At 30.9% G+C, this 25,344-nt stretch overlaps 1 protein-coding gene across 1 annotated transcript; it reads left to right on the top strand.

The window, feature by feature from the left end:
- On the top strand, window positions 1-24,035 carry LOC134725629 (sphingosine-1-phosphate lyase 1-like). Its single transcript, XM_063589598.1, has 16 exons — window positions 1-73; window positions 5,153-5,300; window positions 5,652-5,821; window positions 6,988-7,027; window positions 7,933-8,012; window positions 12,371-12,499; window positions 12,818-12,906; window positions 13,327-13,363; window positions 13,791-13,898; window positions 14,355-14,417; window positions 15,124-15,270; window positions 15,898-16,018; window positions 16,221-16,338; window positions 16,731-16,877; window positions 19,075-19,195; window positions 19,571-24,035. The coding sequence occupies exons 1-16, from the start codon at window positions 47-49 to the stop codon at window positions 19,670-19,672; spliced, it is 1,647 nt and encodes a 548-aa protein (XP_063445668.1). The 5' UTR covers window positions 1-46; the 3' UTR covers window positions 19,673-24,035.
- The last annotated feature ends 1,309 nt before the right edge of the window (window positions 24,036-25,344 follow it).

Below are 25,344 nucleotides of genomic sequence, written 5' to 3'. Positions count from 1 at the left end.
CCGTAGATGTTCGTCGGTCATGTGACACAAAACCCAAACTGTCAAAATGTCGAACGCTCTTAAAGTTGTGATGGTAAGATATTTTAACATTCTATGATTTTCACTATTTGACATACCTAATGACTTACTACATGAAGATTTTTTATTTGTTTTAAGTGACATGTATTGATCAGATCTGGAGAAATTAGGTTTTTATAAAGTGTCCACCGTAATCTTGTTGGCAATGTTGCATAACAAATCGATTGGTAACCATATTATAAAATAAAAAGCATGTGCTACCTGTTAATGAGGACGAAGTTCATATAAGTAGCTACATTGTATCTGAAAAATCATTGCTTAATTTTTCAAATTTGAATAATAAACTAGTTTTGAATTAAATGTGTTACGTCAATTATGTACATGCTGTCATGAGTCATGACTAAAGTGTAAAGGCTAAAGCCATCTTTTACTCCAACATCATAATGATAATACATGATAAATAATAGAATGCATGAACTACAATCAGTTACAGTTCAGACTTATCATCAGCAGACTTAAAACTTCTTATAGTGATCATCAATAATTTAATTTTTCAGTGTCTCAGAGCTACTTATTGGCTAGCTGAGGAACCATAGCTCTTATGTCCTTATGTTACTTTTTACTACCTTTATTTGCGTATGGTCCCCAAATAGTTAAAAAAAAAATACCATAAGGACCTAAGAGCTACGGTTCCACAGCTACTTGTTGGCTTGTCAGATGTAAATAGATATTAAAGAAATGATAATTCTGTATAAAGAAAATGCAAGGGATGTCAATGTTACCTAAAACCAGTGGTATATTGATCAATAATTAATAAAATAACTGTGTCACCAACTTTTAGTGATTATAATTTGCTTCAGACAATAAGCAAAATAGCCTATTAAACATGTTAAACTGGTCTAAACCCTTAAATATATGCAATAAACATGATAGCTTATATATAATTTTATTTCCCATATCATTGTCTTGGAACAGTGTATGGCATTTGTATATTCAAATACAAGAATTGCATGTTTATTATAAAAAATCAATTCTCATTTTTGATAAAAACAATTTTATTTTTTCTATGGTAAACTAAAGCATCAATAAATAAAATGACAATGTGATCCTTAGAAGTTAGAAACATCCTCTTTCCAACCATGGAAAAATCATCAAATAATCAGAATAAAAGGAGATGCAAATAAAATGCACCATCTAAAATCATAATTATATAATATTGAATATTAAACATGATTTAAGTTGCTAAGAAAAAGAAAAATTCTCTAACTTGGAACACCAGAATAACAACTAAATATGTACATGAACTAGGTTATAAAATTATCCTATGCCACCCTTCAATAATTCTTTTCCAATGTCATTATCATATCATTTTTATGAGGGGGGGCTAGAGGGGGTCTCATCCCGATTTCCCGGTTTTAATATCAGGAAATCCCGAAATCCCGGACATATTTTGTTAAAAATCCCGATACCGATAAATTTGTTCCCCAATTTTAAAGTTTAAAGTTTCAATGCTTACGATTTAAACGTCTCTGGTATGCTTGATATTCAAAGTCTTTCAGCGTAACAAGACAATACCAATCAAAACCAAGGAGTAAACAAAGACTCACCAAACCAAAGGACATTAATTTACATCAACAGATATGATTAATAATTACGAAAACAACATGAACTCCACTAAAATAGGGAGTGAATTCAGGTGCTCAGTAAGGGTAAGCACCCGTCGTGTTATTTCTTTGTTCAGTTCGGAATTGATAGAAGATTATTATGACTCGGGAAGAATATCAGATATGATTTCTGACACACTTTGGTCATAATGGCCAATCAGCTCAGTAAGGCGACCGTAAAATTTCTTGAGTGATGACCTTAATTTGATTGATTCATAGCCGCCTGTCTAAGCAACTTTTGAGAAAGCAGCATTCCTCGTTCAACAAAATCAACGTACTTTGAGCTAGCTCTAGAGTAATGTATCAATTGAGACACATATACTACATATGCTGGTGCCGCTGGGATGTTACTATACAGAAATGGAAAGGTGACTACAGGAAAATTAAAATATCGCGTTTGTCATAAATTTTGGTATTCAACCTACCGCGCATCAGTAGTCATTTCGAGAAAAAGGTCTAAATATGAAGCAGATTTATCAGAGTCGGTAGTATCTTCAATTTCAAATTCACTTGGATATATTATTATTTTATTAAATGTAAGTTTCACTGAAACTTCTATTATCAAGAGACAGTACACCATCAATATACCGAAAGATGAAATTAAAAGACTGGGCTTATTTTTTTTCAGCTATCTGTTCAAGCCCTTTGATAAATTCTGCGTCATAGGAATATAAAATACAAATCTGCAAGTAGAGGAGCACAAAGTCATGGTACCCATTGGGGTTCAAATAGTCTGTTGGAAGATCAAACCTCCAAATTCAACAAATATGTTGTCAATCAAAAAGTCCAGCATGGCAGTGATATCCTCGTCGGTATATTTTTTCCCTTACTCTGTATGATTTTTTACAAAGTAAGCTGAATAGTCCAAGATATTTAAAACGTCTATACTGCCCTTTTTGTTAAAGAAACACAAGCTGACGAGTTCTTTCAGTCGAGCTTTAAGTTTAGTATTTGGAATAGTGGTAACAAAGAGTTGAACACTTAAAGGTTTTAATGTTGGTACAATGATTTAATGATTGAGATTGTAAATTCACAAATATCTCTATATGACGTTTCGGAATATTTCTTTAGTCCTTCTTTGACTGCAGTGAGTATGGCAGTTTCTAACTTTAGAAAGGGTTTAAGTGGAACACTTAGAAGAACCTGCAATATACCTTTCCTTATAAGTATTCTTGTAAACTTAGGAATATAAGGATAGATCATAGAGGATCCTGGTATTCATCCTTTGGATTAACACCAAAGGAGATTAGAACCAATTTGTGGTTTTCCAGGATCTCCTGCTTCGTAAGCGTACTTAAGTGTATATGTAGGATTTCCAAGTGTGACATTTATCCCCAATTCCTTCATCAGGCAGTCAATGTAGTGTTTCTTGCAAACAAAAACAAAACGTGTTTGAGGATTTGTCAGCTAGAACAACAACATATTTGTCATGGAGACAAGACAGTTCCTCTTTGACCCGAGGGTCTTTAAAGATGGAAGGAGCTTTTGTACTAATAAACCCTTTAAGCTTACCTACTCTTATCTGAATCAATGACCTCACTGATTTTACCCACTGCGAAAGAGTGTCAACCTCAACCTTTTCTCTTTATGCCCAGTCTTTTGCACAATCCTCAATAGAATCCATTAGTAGTTTGAAGTTCTGCTTCCAATTGATTGGCTGTGGCTCTCTGTATTTCGAACCCTTGGACAATTGTTGTCTCAACTTGTAGTTATTGACTATGTTTAGGTCTCCAGAAATACAAATATATGTATTATTAATATAGACGTGACGTCAAGCTGCATATAAGCATTGTTGGGCTCATAAATCTTCAGTAGCCAGTCAGAAAAATGGACGAATTCTATTTCAAGTCAATACAAGAACCTATAGGATAAGCACTGGGATCGTTTTGTAACGGAGAGAAATTTGAATTTATTGAGTCACAATTCGAAAAACCACTGAACCAAGTTACAGACACAAACAGAACTACAAATGTCACTTATGAGATTTCCAACTTGACCATGCTTAAGTAGTCGAAATGATTTACATTATGAAATAAAAAAAAAAAACAGATGGTAAGACACTTGTTAGGATAGATGACCGTACATAGGGCATATGTAATTACACAACTGATTACCAACAAGAAGCTGATCGACCGACACTGGGAAAATTTAGAAAAGTAGAAAGATAAGCTTATTTTATGTAGAACACATTTTTTTTTAACATAAAAAAAATCATGATAGTCCGTGACTTTAACAATTTTGTTAAATTTCTTTTTTTTCTCTGATCTGGATCTACTCTGTTTCTAGATGAATTCTGATTGAAGTATAATGAAAATGTCATTTTTTTCTGTCCATGGTACAGTTTTTTGTCAATCCCGTTATATTTCAACATACAAATCCCGATTTCCTGTGGCTAAAAACGTGGATTTCCTGTATCACGATATTTTTCTATCCCGAATTCCCGATCTTTAAACAAGGCAATCCCAGTTTCCCGATGCTAAAAAAGGCCGATCCCGGCGTCCCGAAAATGGTCTCGCCCCCCCCCCCTTTTTTATGGATATCAAAAGAAAATCTAAAAAGAAGTTGAAAATAAAAAATAGGCACTGAACAGAAATGCTTCCAAAGCAGATATTTAAATGCATTACAGGTAAAGTTTGCCCGGCAACAAATGAATGAAATTGAAAAATACATAGTTACAAGACCCTCAGCCCTATACATATATATTTATCCCAGGAAGCGTGTATTATAAACAATCACATGTACATGAGTTGAAATACCTTTTGTAGTTTTTACTGATGCATGTACATGTGATAATTGAAATCAGTTTTTCTTTTCAATTAACATGTCAAAAAATCTTGATTACATTTTAGACATGAATAAACTTTGTAAAGCTCTTGGTGGAAATAACCATCTTTGAATTAAAGAAATACCAGCTGCAGGAAATAAATCGATTTTTATGCCCAATTTATGGGCATTATGTTTTCTGGTCTGTGCGTCTGTCAGTTCGTCCTTCTGCCCATCTGTCCCACTTCAGGTTAAAGTTTTTGGTGGAGGTAGTTTTTGATGGACTCAATTGAGTTGAAGTGTAATCAACTTGAAACTTAGTACACATATTCCCTATGATCATGATGATATGATCTTTCTAATTTGAATGCCAAATTAGAGTTTACCCCATTTTCACGGTCCACTGAACACAGAAAATGATAGTACTGATGTGTACTATGGACACATTCTTGTTTTCTATATTTTAACTGATCAGCATAACACTTTAAACTGACAGCAACAGTCAAGGGCAAGACTACCACAAGCAAATGACAAGAGCTACAGTTTTTTTGTAGATCCCTTTGCAAATTTTGGTCATACATGTACCTTCAAATTAAGAAGGTATTTACAGGAAACATACAGTCAATTGTAGAATTGCCTTGTTAATAGCATTTGTTTTTTTAATAGATAAACCATGATCATGTTAGCATTCTATTATTTATTTCCAGGACCCAGCTTTTGCTGGACTAGACTTAGTGAAGGATAAAATAAACTCAGTATGTCAGAACTTACAACCTTGGCAGGTAGTCCTTTACACATGTGGTACTACAGTTGTTGTTATATCTGTCAAGAATTTTTTATTCAATGAAGAAGAAGGTAAGTTAATGCATTTAATTATTCTTGCAGTATTTGTTTAGAATTAGAATGTTTAATAGGATAACAATCTTGCAGAATCACTGACTTACATGGTAAAATGGTAAAAAGTCAGAAGTGTTGAAAACAAAATTTGATACTAAAGTCTAACATGTAGCTTACAGTTGAATTCACATTGACACATCTCATTTCCATGAAGATTTTTCAGCCATGTACGGTACCTTCAGTTATGGTTCATCGACTTTAAATATTTACATAACTTACATGAATCAGTATTGCTACATGTAATTTAATTACAAAATTACAAAAAGGTGAGACATATCTTTGCGATAACAGTTTGTTTGTTTCATATAGATCTTGTACCTCGTATGAAGAAGAAAATCTTCAGACTTGTTAAAATGATTCCACAAGTGAAGAAGAAAATAAAGGAAGAAAAAGCCAAAATGGGTCATGAAATGGAGGAATCATTCCACAAACAAGTAGAAGGTTACATCTTAGCTCTTCCTGCTAAAGGATTGCCAATGGTAAGAGAAATCGTCAATTTATTAGAAATATAAAGGAAAAGGCCTGCATATCATAAATGACATCTTTTTTCTACAATCTGCCTTTGACTATATATGTGGTTGTAATACCCTATACCGTCAGATGTCAAACAGCCATTTTTGGCTACAGTTAGCGTCAAATTGATTAAAATTTTACTGTGATTCGTCAAAATATCCTTATCCTAATTCTCAAATAATTATTGTTACCGCTTTTTTTGGGAAAAAATTAATGTGATTCGTCAAAATCATTCATTTTTTTTTATCCTTTTAAAGAAAGTGCTTATTTTATCGTCATGGACCAAAAATTACTGTAAAGGTCATTTGACAAGAATTTTTGCCATTATTCGTCATGAAGGTACCCCCATTACCACTCTAATAGATATAATAAGATGAGGTACATGTATGAGTGCCAATGAGACAACTCTCCATCCAAGTCACAATTTATAAAAGTAAACCATTATAAGTCAATGTATGGTCTTCAACACAAAGCCTTAGCTCACACCGAACAGCAAACTATAAAATGCCCCTTACCTAGAATTACTGATTTAAAACCATTCAAATTGGAAAAAATTATAAAAAACGAGAAATGAGAAACACTTATGAATTACATCAACAAACAACAACTACTAAACATCAGATTTCTCACTTAGGACAGGTGCAAAAAATTGCAGCAGGTTAAAACGTTTAAATGGTACCAAACCTTCACCCTCATCTGAAACAATAGTGTAACATCACAACATAGAAAGACACACTATAAAATAACAATTAAAATCATTTAAAAGACACATGTTTGAATCATTCTACAAACACATTGTAATAAAACTAGTGCCAGGCTCTTCGTGTTTTAGGCATACACATAGTTCTAATTCATCAGTTTCAGAATTTAGCAATACAAGAAGAAATCTGACAGTTGAAATCATTTTGTATAAGATATAGTTTTATGAACGTAAAATTAGTAATTCCTCGAACTGTAAACTTTTGTGTAAAAATTTATTTAAAATTTGTGATACAAAAGAATATATTCATATTATTAAACAAATGTATTTGATTGCTTATTATCCAGTGGCAAGAATTTCATGTATATTGATTCATATATTTGATAACTAAAAACAAATATATTATTGACATATTGTAATTTTTGTTTCTAGGACGGCGTTATCGATGAATTAAAGAAATACCAGAAGATAGGTAGGACTAATGTATTATGAGTGTAACTGTTACATGCATGGTCATTATCACCTAATTAAATAAACAATCCTTTTTTGTAAGATTGAAATAATCCAAATGGAATTTATATGTTTGGTAAAACTAAAATCTTGTAAGAAAAGAACAATACAGTACACAGACGGTCATTAAGGAGGCTAAAGGGTACAAAAAAATCAGCAAAAATTGAAAGATTTGTTTTTTCATTACAAATTTTATTTATCACACTCTTAGTTGTTACTTAAATTGACCCAACAAAATGCACCAGATGGCTTTTAAACTGTTTATCATTGAAAAAATTCCAAATTATCTTCCTTGGTGAAAAAATGCCATTTGTGTATAAAAATTGAAATAACTTTGTTTATTCTTCGTTGACTAATATTTTTGATTATTTTTTACAAATGAATTATTGTAAAATTTAAGCAATTTCTGTTATTTATTTTTTCTTTTATTTCGAAGTCTAACAGAAAAAAAGGACCTTAACAAAGATGCATGCTTCTTTCAAAGGCAGATTGTGAGCTTAAATCAACGGTGACTCCATATTTTTATTTTTATTTAATTTTTCCATTCATTATAGGATATAGTTTATTTATAGAGAAATATAGCTAAATCCTATATTTAAAAAAAAACTGATTTAGAACCGCGATATCCCTTAAATAAAACAATAATCATGCTGGTTTTTTTGTGGATCACTGTGGAACAGAGTGAATTCAGATGATTTGATGATATGTTGATTTATTTTCCTGTCATTTATCATCTATTGAATATTAAGATAGATATTCCTGTAGAAAATAAGGAGAATTAGAATGGTTCTTTTCATTATGTCACATTTTTGTTGTTTGAAAAGAGATAAACAACTTTAATATTTTAAATGACTTTTTTATTTGCAGCTCAGATTGACTGGGAGTCTGGGCTAGTATCTGGTACAGTTTACAATGGAGACCCAAAACTTACAGACTTAATGTCCAAGGTATGTATTATCACGTGTTCCAAATACTTGAAACCTTCAGTTCATATACATTGCTTTCTTGGTATGGTAATTATTGTATCCCTACTCCTAAGAGTAGGTCCAAATCTGCATTTAACTTTTCTGTCCATTAATCTGTATTGGTAAGGAAAATGATGAGTTGTTAACTGTTGTAAATTGAGAACACTTTTTGTATCCTTCAGACACCTGTTTTCCAATACTTTGAGTTATGAGTGACAATAGATACATGGTGTTTTAAAAGTATTTTAACTGTTAAAATGATATAATGTGAATTCCTTTTATTCTTTGATATCAGTTTTAATGGATATTTGGACAAATTCTGCATACAAGCCCATAGGAAATTCATTATTCCTATTTTATTAAACACTTTTATTAATGGTTTACTGACACCTATGAACTCCTAGAAAATAAGTATCCCACAAATTAAAATTTAAACCACAAAAATGAGTATGTTAAATACCTCTAGTTAATGAAAATTGAAAAAAAATCTTTTGAGAGTACTGGTGGGAATTCTATAAATGAACCAACACTGAATTATGCAGTAGGCTAAAAATGAGTGGATACCCTGGGTATTCTCAGTTGTCTGAAAATAATTAAGAATATGTCATCATAAAGGCAACGATATTTTTACAGCATTGCAATAATTTATTTTCTTGACATGTTTCAACAGCAAGTTTTGCGTCTTCAGGACAAGTATAAACAAGAAATAAACCAGTGAAGCACACGGTTTAATATGGCGGTTGACCAGAAAAAATGTTACAATAATTGTTAACTTGTTATGACAGCCTTATTGATAAAATTAGAAAGTGAAAAGTCAAAGTGAAATGAAATTAGTTAAGTGGAATAGAAAATGAAAGTATGTCAATAAAGTTATAAACCTTGTTTTGCTGACATTACATTATGTACATGTACAAAAGCAATCAAGAATCTAACGTCGATGACATGACAAAAAGCATATAGTTAAGGTGGTATTGGTGTCTTCGCCATCTTGGATTGTAAAAAACAGAGAATCTAAGGTCCGTATTTTCTATCAAGTTAGCAAAATTTGATGCGTAAATGCAGATATTTAATGTGAATTTTCATTTAAAAGAACCAATTTATTAGAACATAACTTATAAATATTAATATTGTTACAAGTGTTGATTATGTTTGGTTGTTTTTAAATATTTTCAAATTCGCATTTTAAGGGGAGATAACTCTAAAACAGTGCATTTTCTGAAGGACTATTCATGGAATTTTTATACGACCGCAAAATTTGAAAATTTTTTCGTCGTTATTGCTATCACGTCGGCGTCGTCGGCATCGGCGTCGTCCGCATCCGAATACTTTTAGTTTTTGCACTCTAACTTAAGTAAAAGGGAATAGAAATCTATGAAATTTTAACACAAGGTTTATGACCACAAAAGAAAGGTTGGTATTGATTTGGGGAGTTTTGGTCCCAATATTTTAGGAATTAGGGGCCAAAAAGGGCCCAAATTAGCATTTTCTTGGTTTTCGCACTATAACTGTAGTTTAAGTTAACAGAACTCTATGAAATTTTGACACAAGGTTTATGACAACGAAAGAAAGGTTGGGATTGATTTTGGGAGTTTTGGTTTCAACATTTTAGGAATTAGGGGCCAAAAAAGGGCCCAAATAAGCATTATTCTTGGTTTTCGCACAATAACTTTAGTTTAAGTAAATAGAAATCAATGAAATTTAAACACAATGTTTATGACCACAAAAGGAAGGTTTTTATTGATTTTGGGAGTTTGGGTCCCAACAGTTTAGGAATTAGGGGCCAAAAAGGGACCCAAAAAAGCATTTTTCTTGGTTTTCACACCATAACGTAAGTATAAGTAAATAGAAATCTATGAAATTTAAACACAAGGTTTATGACCATAAAAGGAAGGTTGGTATTGATTTTATGGAGTTTTGGTCCCAACAATTTAGGAATAAGGGGCCCAAAGGGTCCAAAATTAAACTTTGTTTGATTTCATCAAAATTGAATAATTGGGGTTCTTTGATATGCCAAATCTAACTGTGTATGTAGATTACTTTTGGTCCCGTTCTCAAATTGGTCTACATTCAGGTCCAAAGGGTCCAAAATTAAACTTACTTTGATTTTGACAAAAAATGAATCGGTTGGGTTCTTTGATATGCTGAATCTAAAAATGTACTTAGATTCTTGATTATTGGCCCAGTTTTCAAGTTGGTCCAAATCGGGGTCCATAATTAAACTTTGTTTGATTTCATCAAAAATTGAATAAATGGGGTTCTTTGATATGCCAAATCTAACTGTGTATGTAGATTCTTCTTTTTTGGTCCTGTTTTCAAATTGGTCTACATTAAAGTCCAAAGGGTCTTAAATTAAACTTAGTTTGATATTAACAAAAATTGAAATCTTGGGGTTCTTTGATATGCTGAATCCAAACATATACTTAGATTTTTGATTATGGGCCCAGTTTTCAAGTTGGTCCAAATCAGGATCCAAAATTATTATATTAAGTATTGTGCAATAGCAAGTCTTTTCAATTGCACAGTATTGCGCAATGGCAAGAAATATCTAATTACACAATATTGTGAAATAGCAATATTTTTTTTTTAATTAGAGTTATCTTTCTTTGTCCAGAATAGTAAGCAAGAAATATCTAATTGCACAATATTGTGCAATTGCAAGAATTTTTTTTAATTGGAGTTATCTTTCTTTGTCCAAAATCAACTTAAATCTTTGTTATATACAATATACAATGTATATTCACTTTTTACTACCAACTGATAAATTAAAATAATCTTTACCATTCAGTGATAACAAGCAGTTTTTTTACATCTTAATATTTTATGATGTATTTAAATGAGTAGTTATTGTTTCAAACTCCATTAGAAATTTTAATTGAGATTAGTTTTGGAATAAGGGAAAGGGGGATGTGATTAAAAAAATTGGGTTCAATTTTCTCATTTGAAATTTCATAAATAAAAAGAAAATTTCTTCAAATTTTTTTTTGAGAGGATTAATATTTAACAGCATAGTGAATTGCTGTAAGAGAAAACCAAAATTTTAAGTCCATTAGAACACATTCATTCTGTGTCAGAAACCTATGCTGTGTCAACTATTTAATCACAATCCAAATTTAGAGCTGAATCCAGCTTGAAAGTTGTGTCCAAACTTGCCCCAACCATTCAGGGTTCAACCTCTTCGGTCATTTAAAGCTACGCCCTGCGGAGCATCTGGTTCTATTTTGTCTTTTAGCTGGAAAAAACGTAAGGTGACCTTATCTTTTCTTTTGATATTCTCAAAGCATTGTCTGAAAGCTATCTTTTCCTAATTTATTTTACAATTCTATCATTTTGTTTAGTTTCTATTCACAAAATTGTGTTTTTTCCTGTATAATCCATACAAAATCTGTCATTTTGTCACAACCTGTAGCTGGAGAAAATGCGCGGTGACCTATCATTTTTATAATATTTTTATACGACCGCAAAATTTGAATTTTTTTTCGTTGTATATTGCTATCACGTTGGCGTCTTCGTCTGCGTTGTCGTCTTCGTCATCCGAATACTTTTAGTTATTGCACTCTACCTTAATTAAAGTGAATAGAAATCTATGAAATTTAAAACAAGGTTTATGACCACAAAAGGAAGGTTGGTATTTAAATGAGTGATTATTGTTGCAAACTACATTAGAAATTTTAATTGGGATCGGTTTTGGAATAAAGGATAGGGTGAGAAAAAAATTAGGGGGGGGGGTGTCAATTTTTCTCATTTGAAATTTCATAAATAAAAAGAAAATTTTTCAAACATTTTTTGGAGAGGATTAATATTCAACAGCATAGTGAATTGCTCAAAGGCAAAACAAAAATTTTTAAGTTCATTAGACCACATTCATTCTGTGTCAGAAACCTATGCTGTGTCAACTATTTATTGAACATGTATCAATAGATACTACATTTTGGCAAAGTATGAATAAATTCTATCATTTTTATTTTAGACTCCCATACCACCTTAAAAGGCAAACAACCAAAGACCAAAAGATGGAATATACTTTGTTTTGATATATGTTTACAGCTAATTCCTAATGCTTGTAGGGTAAAACTTTAGTTGTATTGCTTGCTTTGTTTGAACAAATATTAACCAAAGCTTTGTAATTAAGATTTACTTCTTTCAACAATATATATATGCATATTTAAACATGTATACTATGTTATGATTTGATTGGACATTTTCCCAATTACAATTATACTATATACAAACAAAGTAAGCAAGCTAACCAAAGTCTTGCTCTACATGCTTTAGGAAATTAGCTGTATTCATAATTCATGAAATCTGAAACTCATTTTACTTACATTATGGGTATATTGTAGACATATGGGATGTTTGCCTGGACTAACCCACTACATGCTGATGTTTTCCCTGACATTAGGAAGATGGAAGCAGAAGTAGTCAGGATGTGCTGTTCTATGTTCAATGGAGATTCAGATACTGCTGGAACAGTAAGTTAAGCATCAAGTAGTTAAAAAGGGGTTCTATGTTCAATTGAGGAGAAAAGATGGATTGAACAGTAAGTCTATTGATGTCAAGGTGAATCAAAAGTGGAAATAAAAAGCTGTCAATATTTTTTATGGAAATGAGCACTTAAAAGCATGCAAGTAAAATATGAATTTATCAATCCCTAATGCAGGATATGACTTAACTTATGATTGGACAATTTATACCGTTTCATTGCAGCCAACTCAAATAAAAACATATTTTTGGAGTCAAATGTCTATGTGCATGCAAGAGCTATAATCATGTTATTATATTTTGATTAGATGACATCTGGTGGAACAGAGAGTATATTAATGGCTTGTCTAGCTTACAGAAATATAGCCAGAGAAAGAGGCGTAAATATTCCTGAAATGTTAGTAGTTTGTATATAATTTATTGTTATTAAATACTTGAGCCTGTGAATATATATAAAGAGGTTGGAATTAGTTAAATGGATTGAAATACATGCCAAAATAAGCTTGTTATAAAAACTAAATTATATATATTATTTGGTGTATGTAAGCCTTATGGTATGAATTTTCCATCTAGAATATCTTAGTGTGGACCTCAATGAATTGATAAAATTATGGTATATATATTCATGAGTAGGTTAGTGTCTAAGTCTATAGAATACCTGGGCCCACAATACTTCATCTAGTGGTGCTTTTAATAGCACAAGAGGACATCAGTCTGACACATGATACTCTTCCGTTATTTTTAAGATAGACTAATTATTGTTATATTTTCTGCATATCTACTGTAGTAATTTATCTTACTTTAAACTTATTTTCAGTATTGCACCAATCACAGTCCATGCAGCTTTTGACAAGGTATTTATCTTTTAAAATGTTTACTCTGTTAATAGACAATTTTCGAGTTCGATGCATTTCCGTCAAAAACTTTGGTTTTAGTGAACATCATTTGTGTGTTATAGGGCATCCTCACTTCCATTCCAATGTCTAGCAAGTGGTAGGAAAACAATGATGCTATATTGCACAAATTAATCAGCAAATTGAGTTCTGATGATTAACAATCAGCACTGCTGTCATTAGGGCACTGTGATTACGGAACAAGATCAAATTTACATGTAAAACAAAATACTGATTTTCAATAGGCTTATTTTCAGTATATATTTAAACCACAAAATCAGTCACCAATGAAACATTATTTTCCTCGAAACTTTGTTTGCTGGTTCCTACAAAAAAAATGAATCCACAAAGCTTCTGTAGTTAAACTTAAAATATTTATTTATCATAGGCAGCATCATATTTCCGAATGAAGTTAACTCATATACCAATAAATGAAGAAACAAGGATGGTTGACATTAAGGCTATGAGGAGAGCTATCAATAAAAATACATGCATGGTAAGTGTTAATGTTTAGGTTTATTGATATAATATAATTAAAGAAGGAGTAAAGAAAAGGAAATAATCTTAAAGATACTTGCCAACTTGCAGGATTTATCCTTGAACTACACAAATTGTATCCTTTGTTCAGATTGCACAATTATGACCCAAAAAATTGTGCTTTTTCACAATTTAAAAACTGAAAAATTTGTATGATCCTTTTTAAGCTGTTCCAAATATTATAAAATTAAAAAAAAGATCCACATTTAATAGAAGTTTACTTTTTTTAATTGCTTGCTTCTAGGAAGCAATTCACAGATATATTTTCTGTATGCAAGTGACCTTAGCATAACCCTTCTCGTAAAAATACGGTGGTCGCAATACGCATGGATCTGTCACTGAAATAAACTATTATCTGATTGTACATGTGCCTGTTTCATCAGGCTATTGATAATAAAACTTATTTTTTTCACAGTTGGTTGGATCAGCACCACAGTTTCCTCATGGAATTATTGACTCAATAGAAGAAATCTGTCAGGTAATTCACACATATGATATGATTTTAAAAATATAAAATTATTTTTGTATCGTTCACACCTTCTCACAGGCCCATTGTGAAAGTATCTACCGACAGAAGAATTGGCATATCTATCAGTTAAAAATTTTCTGAAGCTGTTTCCAGATTTGTTGATAAATGATTAACTCCCCACATAATATATTGGGCATCTGTTCTTTTGTGTTCATGTTTAGATAATTACATTACATGTATGTTTCATTATAATATGTTATTCTGATTGGCGACCCTGCAATCTCGCATTATTCCTTAAACAACTTCATTACACAATAAAATTTATCATTCATGATGACACAAGGTCCCACAATAAAGTGCTCAGGTAAATTAAATAAAAACTTGATAAACATAGTGTTTTCATGATCCTAGCTGAAAAATGTAATTATAAGTATTGAATGCTTCTTTTTGTAATTTCATAGGGTTGTAATTGTGACCGTGCACACATTTTAAGAAAGAAGCTCTTACACGCTTCATACAAAATGTACTTCGGTCAACGCTTTTACACCCCAATGAAGTTACAAAAAGAAGTATTCAATTCTTAATTAAAAAGAATAATTGAAATTTAACCTTTGAAGAAATTAAACAGTAAACAACATGTCTTTTGCGAAATAATTTAAAAATCAGTGATAACTTGGTATGCTTAGCTTTGTAAACCTTATTTTTGTTTTATTAGTTGGGAGTGAAATACAATATACCAGTCCATGTGGATTGTTGTTTAGGAGGATTCTTGGTGCCTTTTATGGAAAAAGCAGGGTACAAAATTCCTGTGTGTGATTTCCGTGTAGGAGGAGTTACAAGCATATCAGCTGACACACATAAGGTAAAATATGAACCATTTGAAAATATTATAGAGTATTTAATCAATTTCTTGTGTTCAGTATTTAAACTAACTATTCAGCAGAGATTTTTATATTTTAGGTTACACATCAAAAGTGATCAGTAAAATGAATATATTGATAAATTGTTTGTCTGCAATAAAATGATAACATTAAAGAACATGGGATATGAACATGAACATTCCTTGATTTTATATGACACACTGAGCAGGGTGTTAAATGCAATTCTTTACAAGATGAATTTTGAAATGATTTGTGGGTCTGTTCAATTGTCATTTGTCTTTCTTCCGTCCCGCTTCAGTTTAAAGTTTTTGGTCAAGGTGGTTTTTGATGTTTTGATGAAGTTGAAGTCCAATCAACTTGAAACTTAGTAAACATGTTCCCTATGATATGATCTTTCTAATTTTAATGCCAAATTAGAGATTTTCGACCATTTTCACGGTCCACAGAACATAAAATATGATAGAGCAGATGGCGCATCTGTGTACTTGAGACACATTCTTGTTTCTAATAAAAACCAGAAGCTGTGTACATAAAACAAGCATCATAAACCTAAAAATAGACCAATAAAATATGACAGTAATGATTGAGGTATTATTTATATATTTTAGTATGCCTTTGCCCCTAAAGGTTCATCAGTTATCTTGTACAGAAATAAAGACATAAGACAAAGACAGTTCTTTGTACAACCTGAATGGCCTGGTGGAATCTATGCTACATCTTCTATGGGAGGTATGATAATTATCTTAAAATTATAACATCAGACATGGTGGAATCTATGTTACATCTTCTATGGGAGGTAGGATTATTATCTTTAAAATGTAACATCAGATTTTTTCCAAGTTCCAAACCTTCTAAAAAAAAATGAGGATAAACAATAAAAGGGGAAGGGTTGTAATGCATGTAAATATTTCATTATGATTTGAATTTTCAGGAAGTAGAGCTGGAGCTATCATTGCTGCATGCTGGGCTACACTTGTTTACTTTGGAGAAGAAGGATATGTTAATTCTACAAGAAAAATAATCGGCACAACTAGAAAAATTACAGATGGGTATGTTAAAAGTAGTTTACATTGAATTGGTTCATTTTAAGCAAACAAACATTTCTAAGTCTTAATTTTCAATCCTTTGATCAAGAAATGATGCTGAAAAAAAATACCTTGCACTTGTTTCAGAAGGATATTTTTCAAAAAGGATAACAGACAAACTCCTTTGAAACTAGAGGCCAAAAATGGCAACTGAATATGATATTTTATTTTTGAAAACCTGATACTGATGTAATTTTTTTCGCATGAATAAAGACATTGCAATCATTTCTGAATGTACAGTAGTTATGAATTATACTTGATTATTTGTTCCAGAAAAAAAACACTAAAATTTGCACGAGAAAGTAAATAAATTACCATGTTTGGTTAAAAAAAATGTATTGTTGTTTGAATTATAGGTTAAGAAAAATCAAAGGAATGAAAGTATATGGAAATCCATTGATGTCAGTAATAGGCTTTGGTTCAGATGAGTTCAACATCTTCAGACTTGCTGATTATATGACCAGTAAAGGATGGGCATTGAATTCACTGCAGTACCCAAACAGGTAAGTATTATATTATTCAGTGTTTATCATGGTTACATCAATAGGCTTTTTGCCAATTCCCATAATTGACCCTGTAATTAGAGATCCCTAATTTGGTTGTCTCCCTTGTGACAGACATTATTTTTTATTTACAATGGAGAGCTAGCAGTCAGAGGAAATTTACCTGTGCGTAATGTGAGTAATCTGTAAGGTTTTTGTCGAGCCTTCGACTTTAGTCGAAAAAGCGAGACTAAGCGATCCTACTTTCCGTCGTCGTCGGTGTCGTCGTCGGCGGCGTCCACAAATATTCACTCTGTGGTTAAAGTTTTTGAAATTTTAATAACTTTCCTAAACTATACTGGATTTCTACCAAACTTGGACAGAAGCTTGTTTATGATCTTAAGATAGTATCCAGAAGTAAATTTTGTAAAAATAAAATTCCATTTTTTCCGTATTTTACTTATAAATGGACTTAGTTTTTTCTGCGGGGAAACAATTCATTCACTCTGTGGTTAAAGTTTTTAGAATTTTTATAACTTTCTTAAACTATCCTTGGTTTGTACCAAACTTGGACAGAAGCTTGTTTATGATCATAAGATAGTATCCAAAGTAAATTTTGTAAAAATAAAATTCCATTTTTTCCGTATTTTACTTATAAATGGACTTAGTTTTTTTCTGCGGGGAAACATTACATTCACTCTGTGGTTAAAGTTTTTAGAATTTTAATAACTTTCTTAAACTATCCTTGGTTTGTACAAAACTTGGACAGAAGCTTGTTTATGATCATAAGATAGCATCCATAAGTAAATTTTGTAAAAAAAAAAATCCATTTTTTCTTTATTTACTTTTAAATGGACTTAGTTTTTCTGTGGGGAAACATTACATTCACTCTGTGGTTAAAGTTTTTAGAATTTTAATAACTTTCTTAAACTATCCTTGGTTTGTACCAAACTTGGACAGAAGCTTATTTATGATCATAAGATAGTATCCAGAAGTAAATTTTGTAAAAAGATAACTCCATCTTTTCTGTATTTTACTTTTAAATGGACTTAGATTTTCTTCCAGTTAATACTTCATACAGTCTGCAGTTAAAGTTTTCAAAACATTTATTAGATTCATTAACTATCCTAGATTTTTACCAAACTTGGACAGAAGCTTCTTACAATCAAAAGATAGTATCAAGAGGAATATTTTTATTGATTTTTTTCCTAATTTTTCTTGAGCCTGTGATATACAGCAAAAGTAGGCGAGACACTGGGTTCCGCGGAACCCTTACAAATTTTTAAATCTTTTAATTACATTAATTTGTTGTTAGCTAAATACTTTTGACATCAGAAATTATTTTTCATGAAAAATAAGTTAAACTGCCGATACATCACTTTCAATTCATCATGCTTTGCATTGGCAAAAGGGAATCTTGTCGGGTATGGAACCAGTCCACGATGGACAAAGGGAAGTAATTTGTTTTAAAAGTGTGTTATAATAGAATCAAATTGGTAATTGGCAAATGGACTATTGGTCTATGAGACTCAAAAAATCTCCAACAATAGAGAGGCCTGCATTTCACAAAAAAATCTTACGACTTAAATAAATCAAAAGTTTACTGAATAGTTCATGACTTACAATCATCAGACGCAAGATAGTTTGTGAAACTGGTGCCTGGTGTCTCTGTAAAATAATATGTCAAGCTCTAAATTGTTCTGATCTATAAGTGTTGTGAATTAATTGAACAGAAACTATTAAAGATATGCACTCTATACACCTTATCGCTATTCCCTTCTGACTTGAGAATATGTCCCGCTTGAAAAAGTGACGTCATATACAACAATCACTTTTCCATTGGCCTCAGATATTTTGTATTATGACTTCAAAATTTTACGGGAATCTGTGTGATGTTCAGTTATGGTTGACAAATAGCAATAAGGTGTATACTAAATTCTGTTGATAACAATTTGAAATAACATTAAGATAAGACAATCGTTCCTTACCTGTAAATAGGGAAAACAAACTAATGGATTCTGTGTCAGGTTAAAAGTAGACACTGCAAGCTCTTGTAATGCAACTTGACCAGTAAAAGTACATTGCACTCAAAGGAAGCTATGTTATAATCTGAAGGGCAGGAGGATTTTTTCCCATTACATTGAAAATTAGACTATTTAATTGCAAACATGACCCATCCAATTTATTTCACTTTTTGATGTTATATTATTTCTTTCAGTGTTCATTTATGTGTTACATATGTACATACACATGAGGGTGTAGCAGAACGATTCCTGGGTGATGTAGAAAACGGTGTAACAGAAATTATGAAAGATCCAAACTCAGAAATTGGAGGAATGGTATGATTATTTGCTTACAATTTTTGTTTGTACAGTGTATATAAAACCTGAAAAGTACAAGGTACATGTTTGGGCTTATGTTGTCCTGTAAATACATGTCATCTCAGAAGGGTCTGTAGTTGGCCTGTTGGAAGGTAAAATTTCTACCCCTATCCAACATACCTTTATTTTCCAGGGGCAGTCTAAATTTTCCACCTGTCATCATGCAGAACCAACTTTGCTCATTCCAAAAAGTCATTAATGATACAAAGAATTTTCTGAACTTGTAAAGCTGCCTTTCCAGAGCTTCCATGTTTGGTTTTTTTTTATTTATAGCAAACAATCATATGATAAACTGTAGATATACATTTTAACACTATGAAACTTGATTTTCAGGGTGCTATCTACGGAATGGCTCAGACTATCCCAGACAAGTCCATGGTAACAGAATTAGTTGGATGCTTCTTAAACGCTCTTTACAGTACAGATAAACATTAGTGCAGCCAAGGTGTGATGTTATAATACTCACATGATTATCTTTGATATTATAGTGGATATAGTCCAGATGTTATACCATATATGTATTTCTAGAGATTTTGGTGCCAAGGTTACTGTTTCTTTTCATAGCCTTGCCATTTTACATGTTATATTTGTTATTTAAGATGATATTTGAGATACTTTTTACATGTAAATGGCAAATCATACATGTTATTTACCACATGTGACTGTATGATGGATTTGTTTTATATAAGAGAAATGCTGCCAAACAGCATATATCTGCTCTTCAGAAGAACTATATCTCTGGAATTGCACTTAATTGTTTGATCTAATTCTTCATGATTTATATGTATATTTAAATGTTGTTTATTTATTTCATAGTTGTTTTATTGTTTAAAGTATGTTATGTTTATTTAGGTTATTAACTAGAATGTTAAGATGACAATATTTTACAAAATCATCATGTGAGTTTCAACACTTCTTAATTATTGATAGTAAAATTATCAAGCTGCTTGTCAAGTCTTGCTTTTTGAAATTTGAAAATGGAATTGTGTTGCATTCATAAATATCATATCCAACATTTTGTAATAATAGAATTTGTAAGCTTCCCTTTTATAAAAGTTTAATTTGTCAATTACAAGTATAGTTTACCAACCTATTTACCTCGCTTATATGCCTGTCTCACGTCTTGTTAATTTTGAATTATTGTATAAACACTTAAACACATAAACTATAAACGGTTCAATTTCTATACAAAATGGTTTGCAATTCTTGAAATTAGACAAGTAGAAATGAGTTCAGAATGTGTTATAAAAATTTTGTCTTTGGAAAAAACCTAATCTTTTTGAATGTTGCTTTGCTAAATTTGACATCATAAATCTTCATCAAACTTTTGATATCAATTTAAAATGGCATGCATTAAGAATATATCATAATGTTTGAATTTGTTTTACAGTAAAAGATAACAAATGGGGACAGCATAAGTAAGTGCTATACAGCATAATTTACCCTTAGCACATCTCATTTCAATAAAGATTTATTAGCCCTGGTAAAAAATCATGGTTATTTGACACATCTGTACATCCAGAATATATTTGTATGTATGTTAAAGATAGGTGCTATGTTTTTGTAAAAAAAAATGGCTATTAATTTAAATCAAAAGATAAACAAATAAAACAGATGTAAGTTTGTTTGAAACAGTATTGATTTAGTGTTGTAATCAATGTAATTTATGGTTAAGTGTTTTGTTTAATACAGATTTGGTTAAGTGTTGTATTCAGTGTTACTTTTGATGTTATTTTTGTATAGTTTTACAGTCATCAATATATTGCTATAAAAAAAATCAATGATGTGAAAATTTTGTACAAAGGAATATTTTTTTCACAGTGACTAGTAATAATGTATCATCCATAAATGCTCAATAATTCAAAATTCAGAAGAATTGTTTGTAGTTTTCATTTCATGGACAAATCTTTGATTATTGATATTGAATTTAAAACATCACATATTTTGAAATTGAATATAATCTTTAAATCTGAATATATTGATGTAAAATAATTGGAGAAATTTTAATAATTATAGTAAGGAACAAATGTTAAAGTCAGATTTTCTGTTTCAAGGTTTCTCCACATTGTTTTCAAGATCTTTTTTGTTTTTGTTTCGTTGAAACGCTATTTAATCAGATTTATCTTCCTATATCAACATAAAGCACTTCAAATAAATATCTAGAATTCACAAACAAGCAAAGTAGCTATTACAACCCTGTCTCTTTTTTGTAGTTTGCGTATGTTTGCCTTCTTTTTCTCATTTTGCATTCTGATTATGTTAAGTTTTTTGCCTTCCCATCCATTAAGCCTGAATGCTATGGGGAAGATTTCAAATTTGTTCATGAGTTGCACATTGTTATTATTTCTAATAAATGTAATACCTTTAATTGCTAGCTTGCAATAATGCCAAAAATGTTCATGTTATAATCAGGTGAACTGTGTTAGCCAATTTCGAAATCTTGCCCTGCAATAAAATTATGCTTACTGTTTATATGTACTATCTTATGGATTCATTATATTTTGTAGAATATATTAATTTTAAGGGATCTTGTGGATATAGGCCAACTGAAAATTTAAAGGTTAAACACAGTACAAATATCTATAGGCTTATGTGAAGACTTTGGCAAAACCTTGAAATCAAATATCCATAAAATAATCAGTTTTTTCCCCAATCCACAAAAATTGGAACCCACAACAATATATGAACTCACAGAAACAAATATGATGTTAGATTGTATCAGAATTGCTATCTTAATTGTAGTTAGAGTATATATTTAGGAAAAAGTATAATTATATAATGTTCCAAACTATTTTACAATTTAAGGGAGAGACATTCCTGGTAAATATGTAACTGTTAACACTGGATTACTAACTTTATTTATTTTCATAAAAGTGCTAGTCTTTAATATTTATTTATTATTGTATAAGTTTTATTATCAGTAAATTAATGTGGATTCACTATTATTCGTGGAATACCAATTTTCGTGGATTTCGTTGATGCAGGTCAACCGCGAATTCAAATGTTCAACGAATTTCAAATTTTCTATAAGCTTGTATGCAGATTTTAGCAAAACCACGAAATCAAATATCTACGAAAATGCAAGTTTACCTCAATCCACGAAAATTGGTTCCCACGAAAATAAATGAATCCACAGTTATGATTATTATTGAAGTTATTTCCAAATAGATGTCATGTGACTGTTGTCTCATTTATATATTTCACAATTGTCCCAGAAAATAATAGCAAGTCAACAAAACATGAAACCCTCTTAAAAGGAAATTTACTAGTTTATATGACTAGAAATATTCATTATGTTCTTTTCAATATAAAATGGAACAAAAAATAAGTTATGTATTTAGTAAAAGATATCTTTTAAAATTGTTAAGTGCTTTTTTGTATTTTTTGCCAATTGTATATCTACCATGACCTTACATAGATGTTTTTCTTGTGATGTTTTTTTTGTCTTGTGTAAATGCACAAACAATGCAATCATTGTGAATAATGTATGTATTAACTACATTTATAAATAATTTTTAAAATTGAAATTTTATTACAACGATGCTGGTATGAATATTTGTAATGAAAATGGGTATTACATGTGTTCAAGATAAAATGTTCTTACAGTAAATTAGAGTACAGTAGATTAAGACCTTATTTAATCAAAGATATCTATATTTTTAAATAAGAGTTAACCAGAGAAGAAGTATAACTTATAGTTTACTGAAAAGTATCAGACTTATTTAGAACTGTAAATTCAGACGTTTATTTTGGCAAAAAATATGACAACTGAGGATCTCAATGGGTAAACCTCATATATGTCTTCTTTCACTTCCAGGGTATGTAAGTGATTGATCCCCCTATAAACATAGATTTGATTGATAAGTTAATTATTACATGGGGCACTGTGGCTCTATTCAAAATTGGGGTCTTGGCGGTGTGCAAACATAAAGCCTTGCATTTTTACCAGAGGTCCTTAAATCATAGTAATAAATTCACTTTTAATTTCTGAATTTACAGAACAGGAGAACACTGGTATAATGGATGATTGAACATGTCAAACGTTTCTTTTGTTTTTGAATTTTTCCTGATACAAATGTCTTATCAGTTTGATACTTACTATTGTATAGTTTATGTCTCTTCTCAAGAAAGTACAAAAATATAATATATAAAACACAGTCTGTAACAAAAAAGAACTCTATCGAAGAGGAAAACATTGCTTCTGCATACCTCATTATTGATTTTGAATGTATTAGGGACCAGTCATTTTAATTTTGTATTTTACACTAATCTATTTATAATGAAAGAGCATTTGTAGATCATTTTATTTGATTTTGAATTTTTATCATGTACATGTATCTAAATAAAGTATAAAATTAGTGTACAGTGGATCAAATTTTAAGTATCATACATTAATACATTAGCATGACAACAGCAAGAATCTTTGGAGTCTGCCAAGAATGTCTGGGTTTGTACATGAAATTGGAGTTGTATCATATCTTTGCTATATTAAAATGCAATAATTAAATCCTAAATTCTCTTTTTCTTGATCAGTCATAAATGGAGGTTTTCATCAAATAGCGAAATATTGTAAATTAAAAAAAAAAATTATATTTTTTAAATAACAAATTAAAATGCAAATAATGGGATGCATATGTATGTATTAAGATTTTCCTTAAATTGTGAATATTAATCTCTTTTTTTTTTGTACATTCTCAAAAAATTGCAATAATAAATGCACACAATAATTAAATTAATAAATGTCTACAAACTCTTATCAATCCACTGTATATGTCTTCTGATTTAATATGTTTTTATTATACGACCGCAAATTTTGAAAAAATTTTCGTCGTATATTGCTATCACGTTGGCGTCGTCGTCGTCGTCGTCGTCGTCCGAATACTTTTAGTTTTCGCACTCTAACTTAAGTAAAAGTTAATAGAAATCTATGAAATTTTAACACAAGGTTTATGACCATAAAAGGAAGGTTGGTATTGATTTTGGGAGTTTTGGTCCCAACATTTTAGGAATTAGGGGCCAAAAAGGGCCCAAATAAGCATTTTCTTGGTTTTCGCACTATAACTTTAGTTTAAGTTAATAGAAATCTATGAAATTTTGACACAAGGTTGATGACCACAAAAAAAAGGTTGGGATTGATTTTGGGAGTTTTGGTTTCAACAGTTTAGGAATTAGGGGCCAAAAAAGGGCCCAAATAAGCATTATTCTGGGTTTTCGCACACTAACTTTAGTTTAAGTAAATAGAAATCAATGAAATTTAAACATAATGTTGATGACCACAAAAGAAAGATTGGTATTGATTTTGGGAGTTTAGGTCCCAACAGTTTAGGAATTAGGGGCCAAAAATGGACACAAATAAGCATTTTTCTTGGTTTTCGCACCATAACGTTAGTATAAGTAAATAGAAATCTATGAAATTTAAACACAAGGTTAATGACCATAAAAGGAAAGTTGGTATTGATTTTGGGAGTTTTGGTCCCAACAGTTTAGGAAAAAGGGGCCCAAAGGGTCCAAAATTAAACTTTGTTTGATTTCATCAAAATTGAATAATTGGGGTTCTTTGATATGCCCAATCTAACTGTGTATGTAGATTCTTAACTTTTGGTCCCGTTTTCAAATTGGTCTACATTAAGGTCCAAAGGGTCCAAAATTAAACTGAGTTTGATTTTAACAAAAATTGAATCCTTGGGGTTCTTTGATATGCTGAATCTAAAAATGAACTTAGATTTTTTATTATTGGCCCAGTTTTCAAGTTGGCCCAAATCGGGGTCCAAAATTAAACTTTTTTGATTTCATCAAAAATTGAATAAATGGGGTTCTTTGATATGCCAAATCTAACTGTGTATGTAGATTCTTCATTTTTGGTCCCGTTTTCAAATTGGCCTACATTAAGGTCCAAAGAGTCCAAAATTAAGCTAAGTTTGATTTTAACAAAAATTAAATTCTTGGGCCTCTTTGATATGCTGAATCTAAACATGTACTTAGATTTTTGATTATGGGCCCAGTTTTCAAGTTGGTCCAAATCAGGGGATCTAAAATTATTATATTAAGTTTTGTGCAATAGCAAGTCTTTTCAATTGCACAGTATTGTGCAATGGCAAGAAATATCT

This window comes from Mytilus trossulus, chromosome 7, assembly GCF_036588685.1.
Source record: "Mytilus trossulus isolate FHL-02 chromosome 7, PNRI_Mtr1.1.1.hap1, whole genome shotgun sequence".
Lineage (NCBI taxonomy): Eukaryota > Metazoa > Mollusca > Bivalvia > Mytilida > Mytilidae > Mytilus > Mytilus trossulus.
The sequence above is the reverse complement of the archived record's forward strand: the minus strand, read 5'-3'. Positions and strand labels throughout refer to the sequence as shown.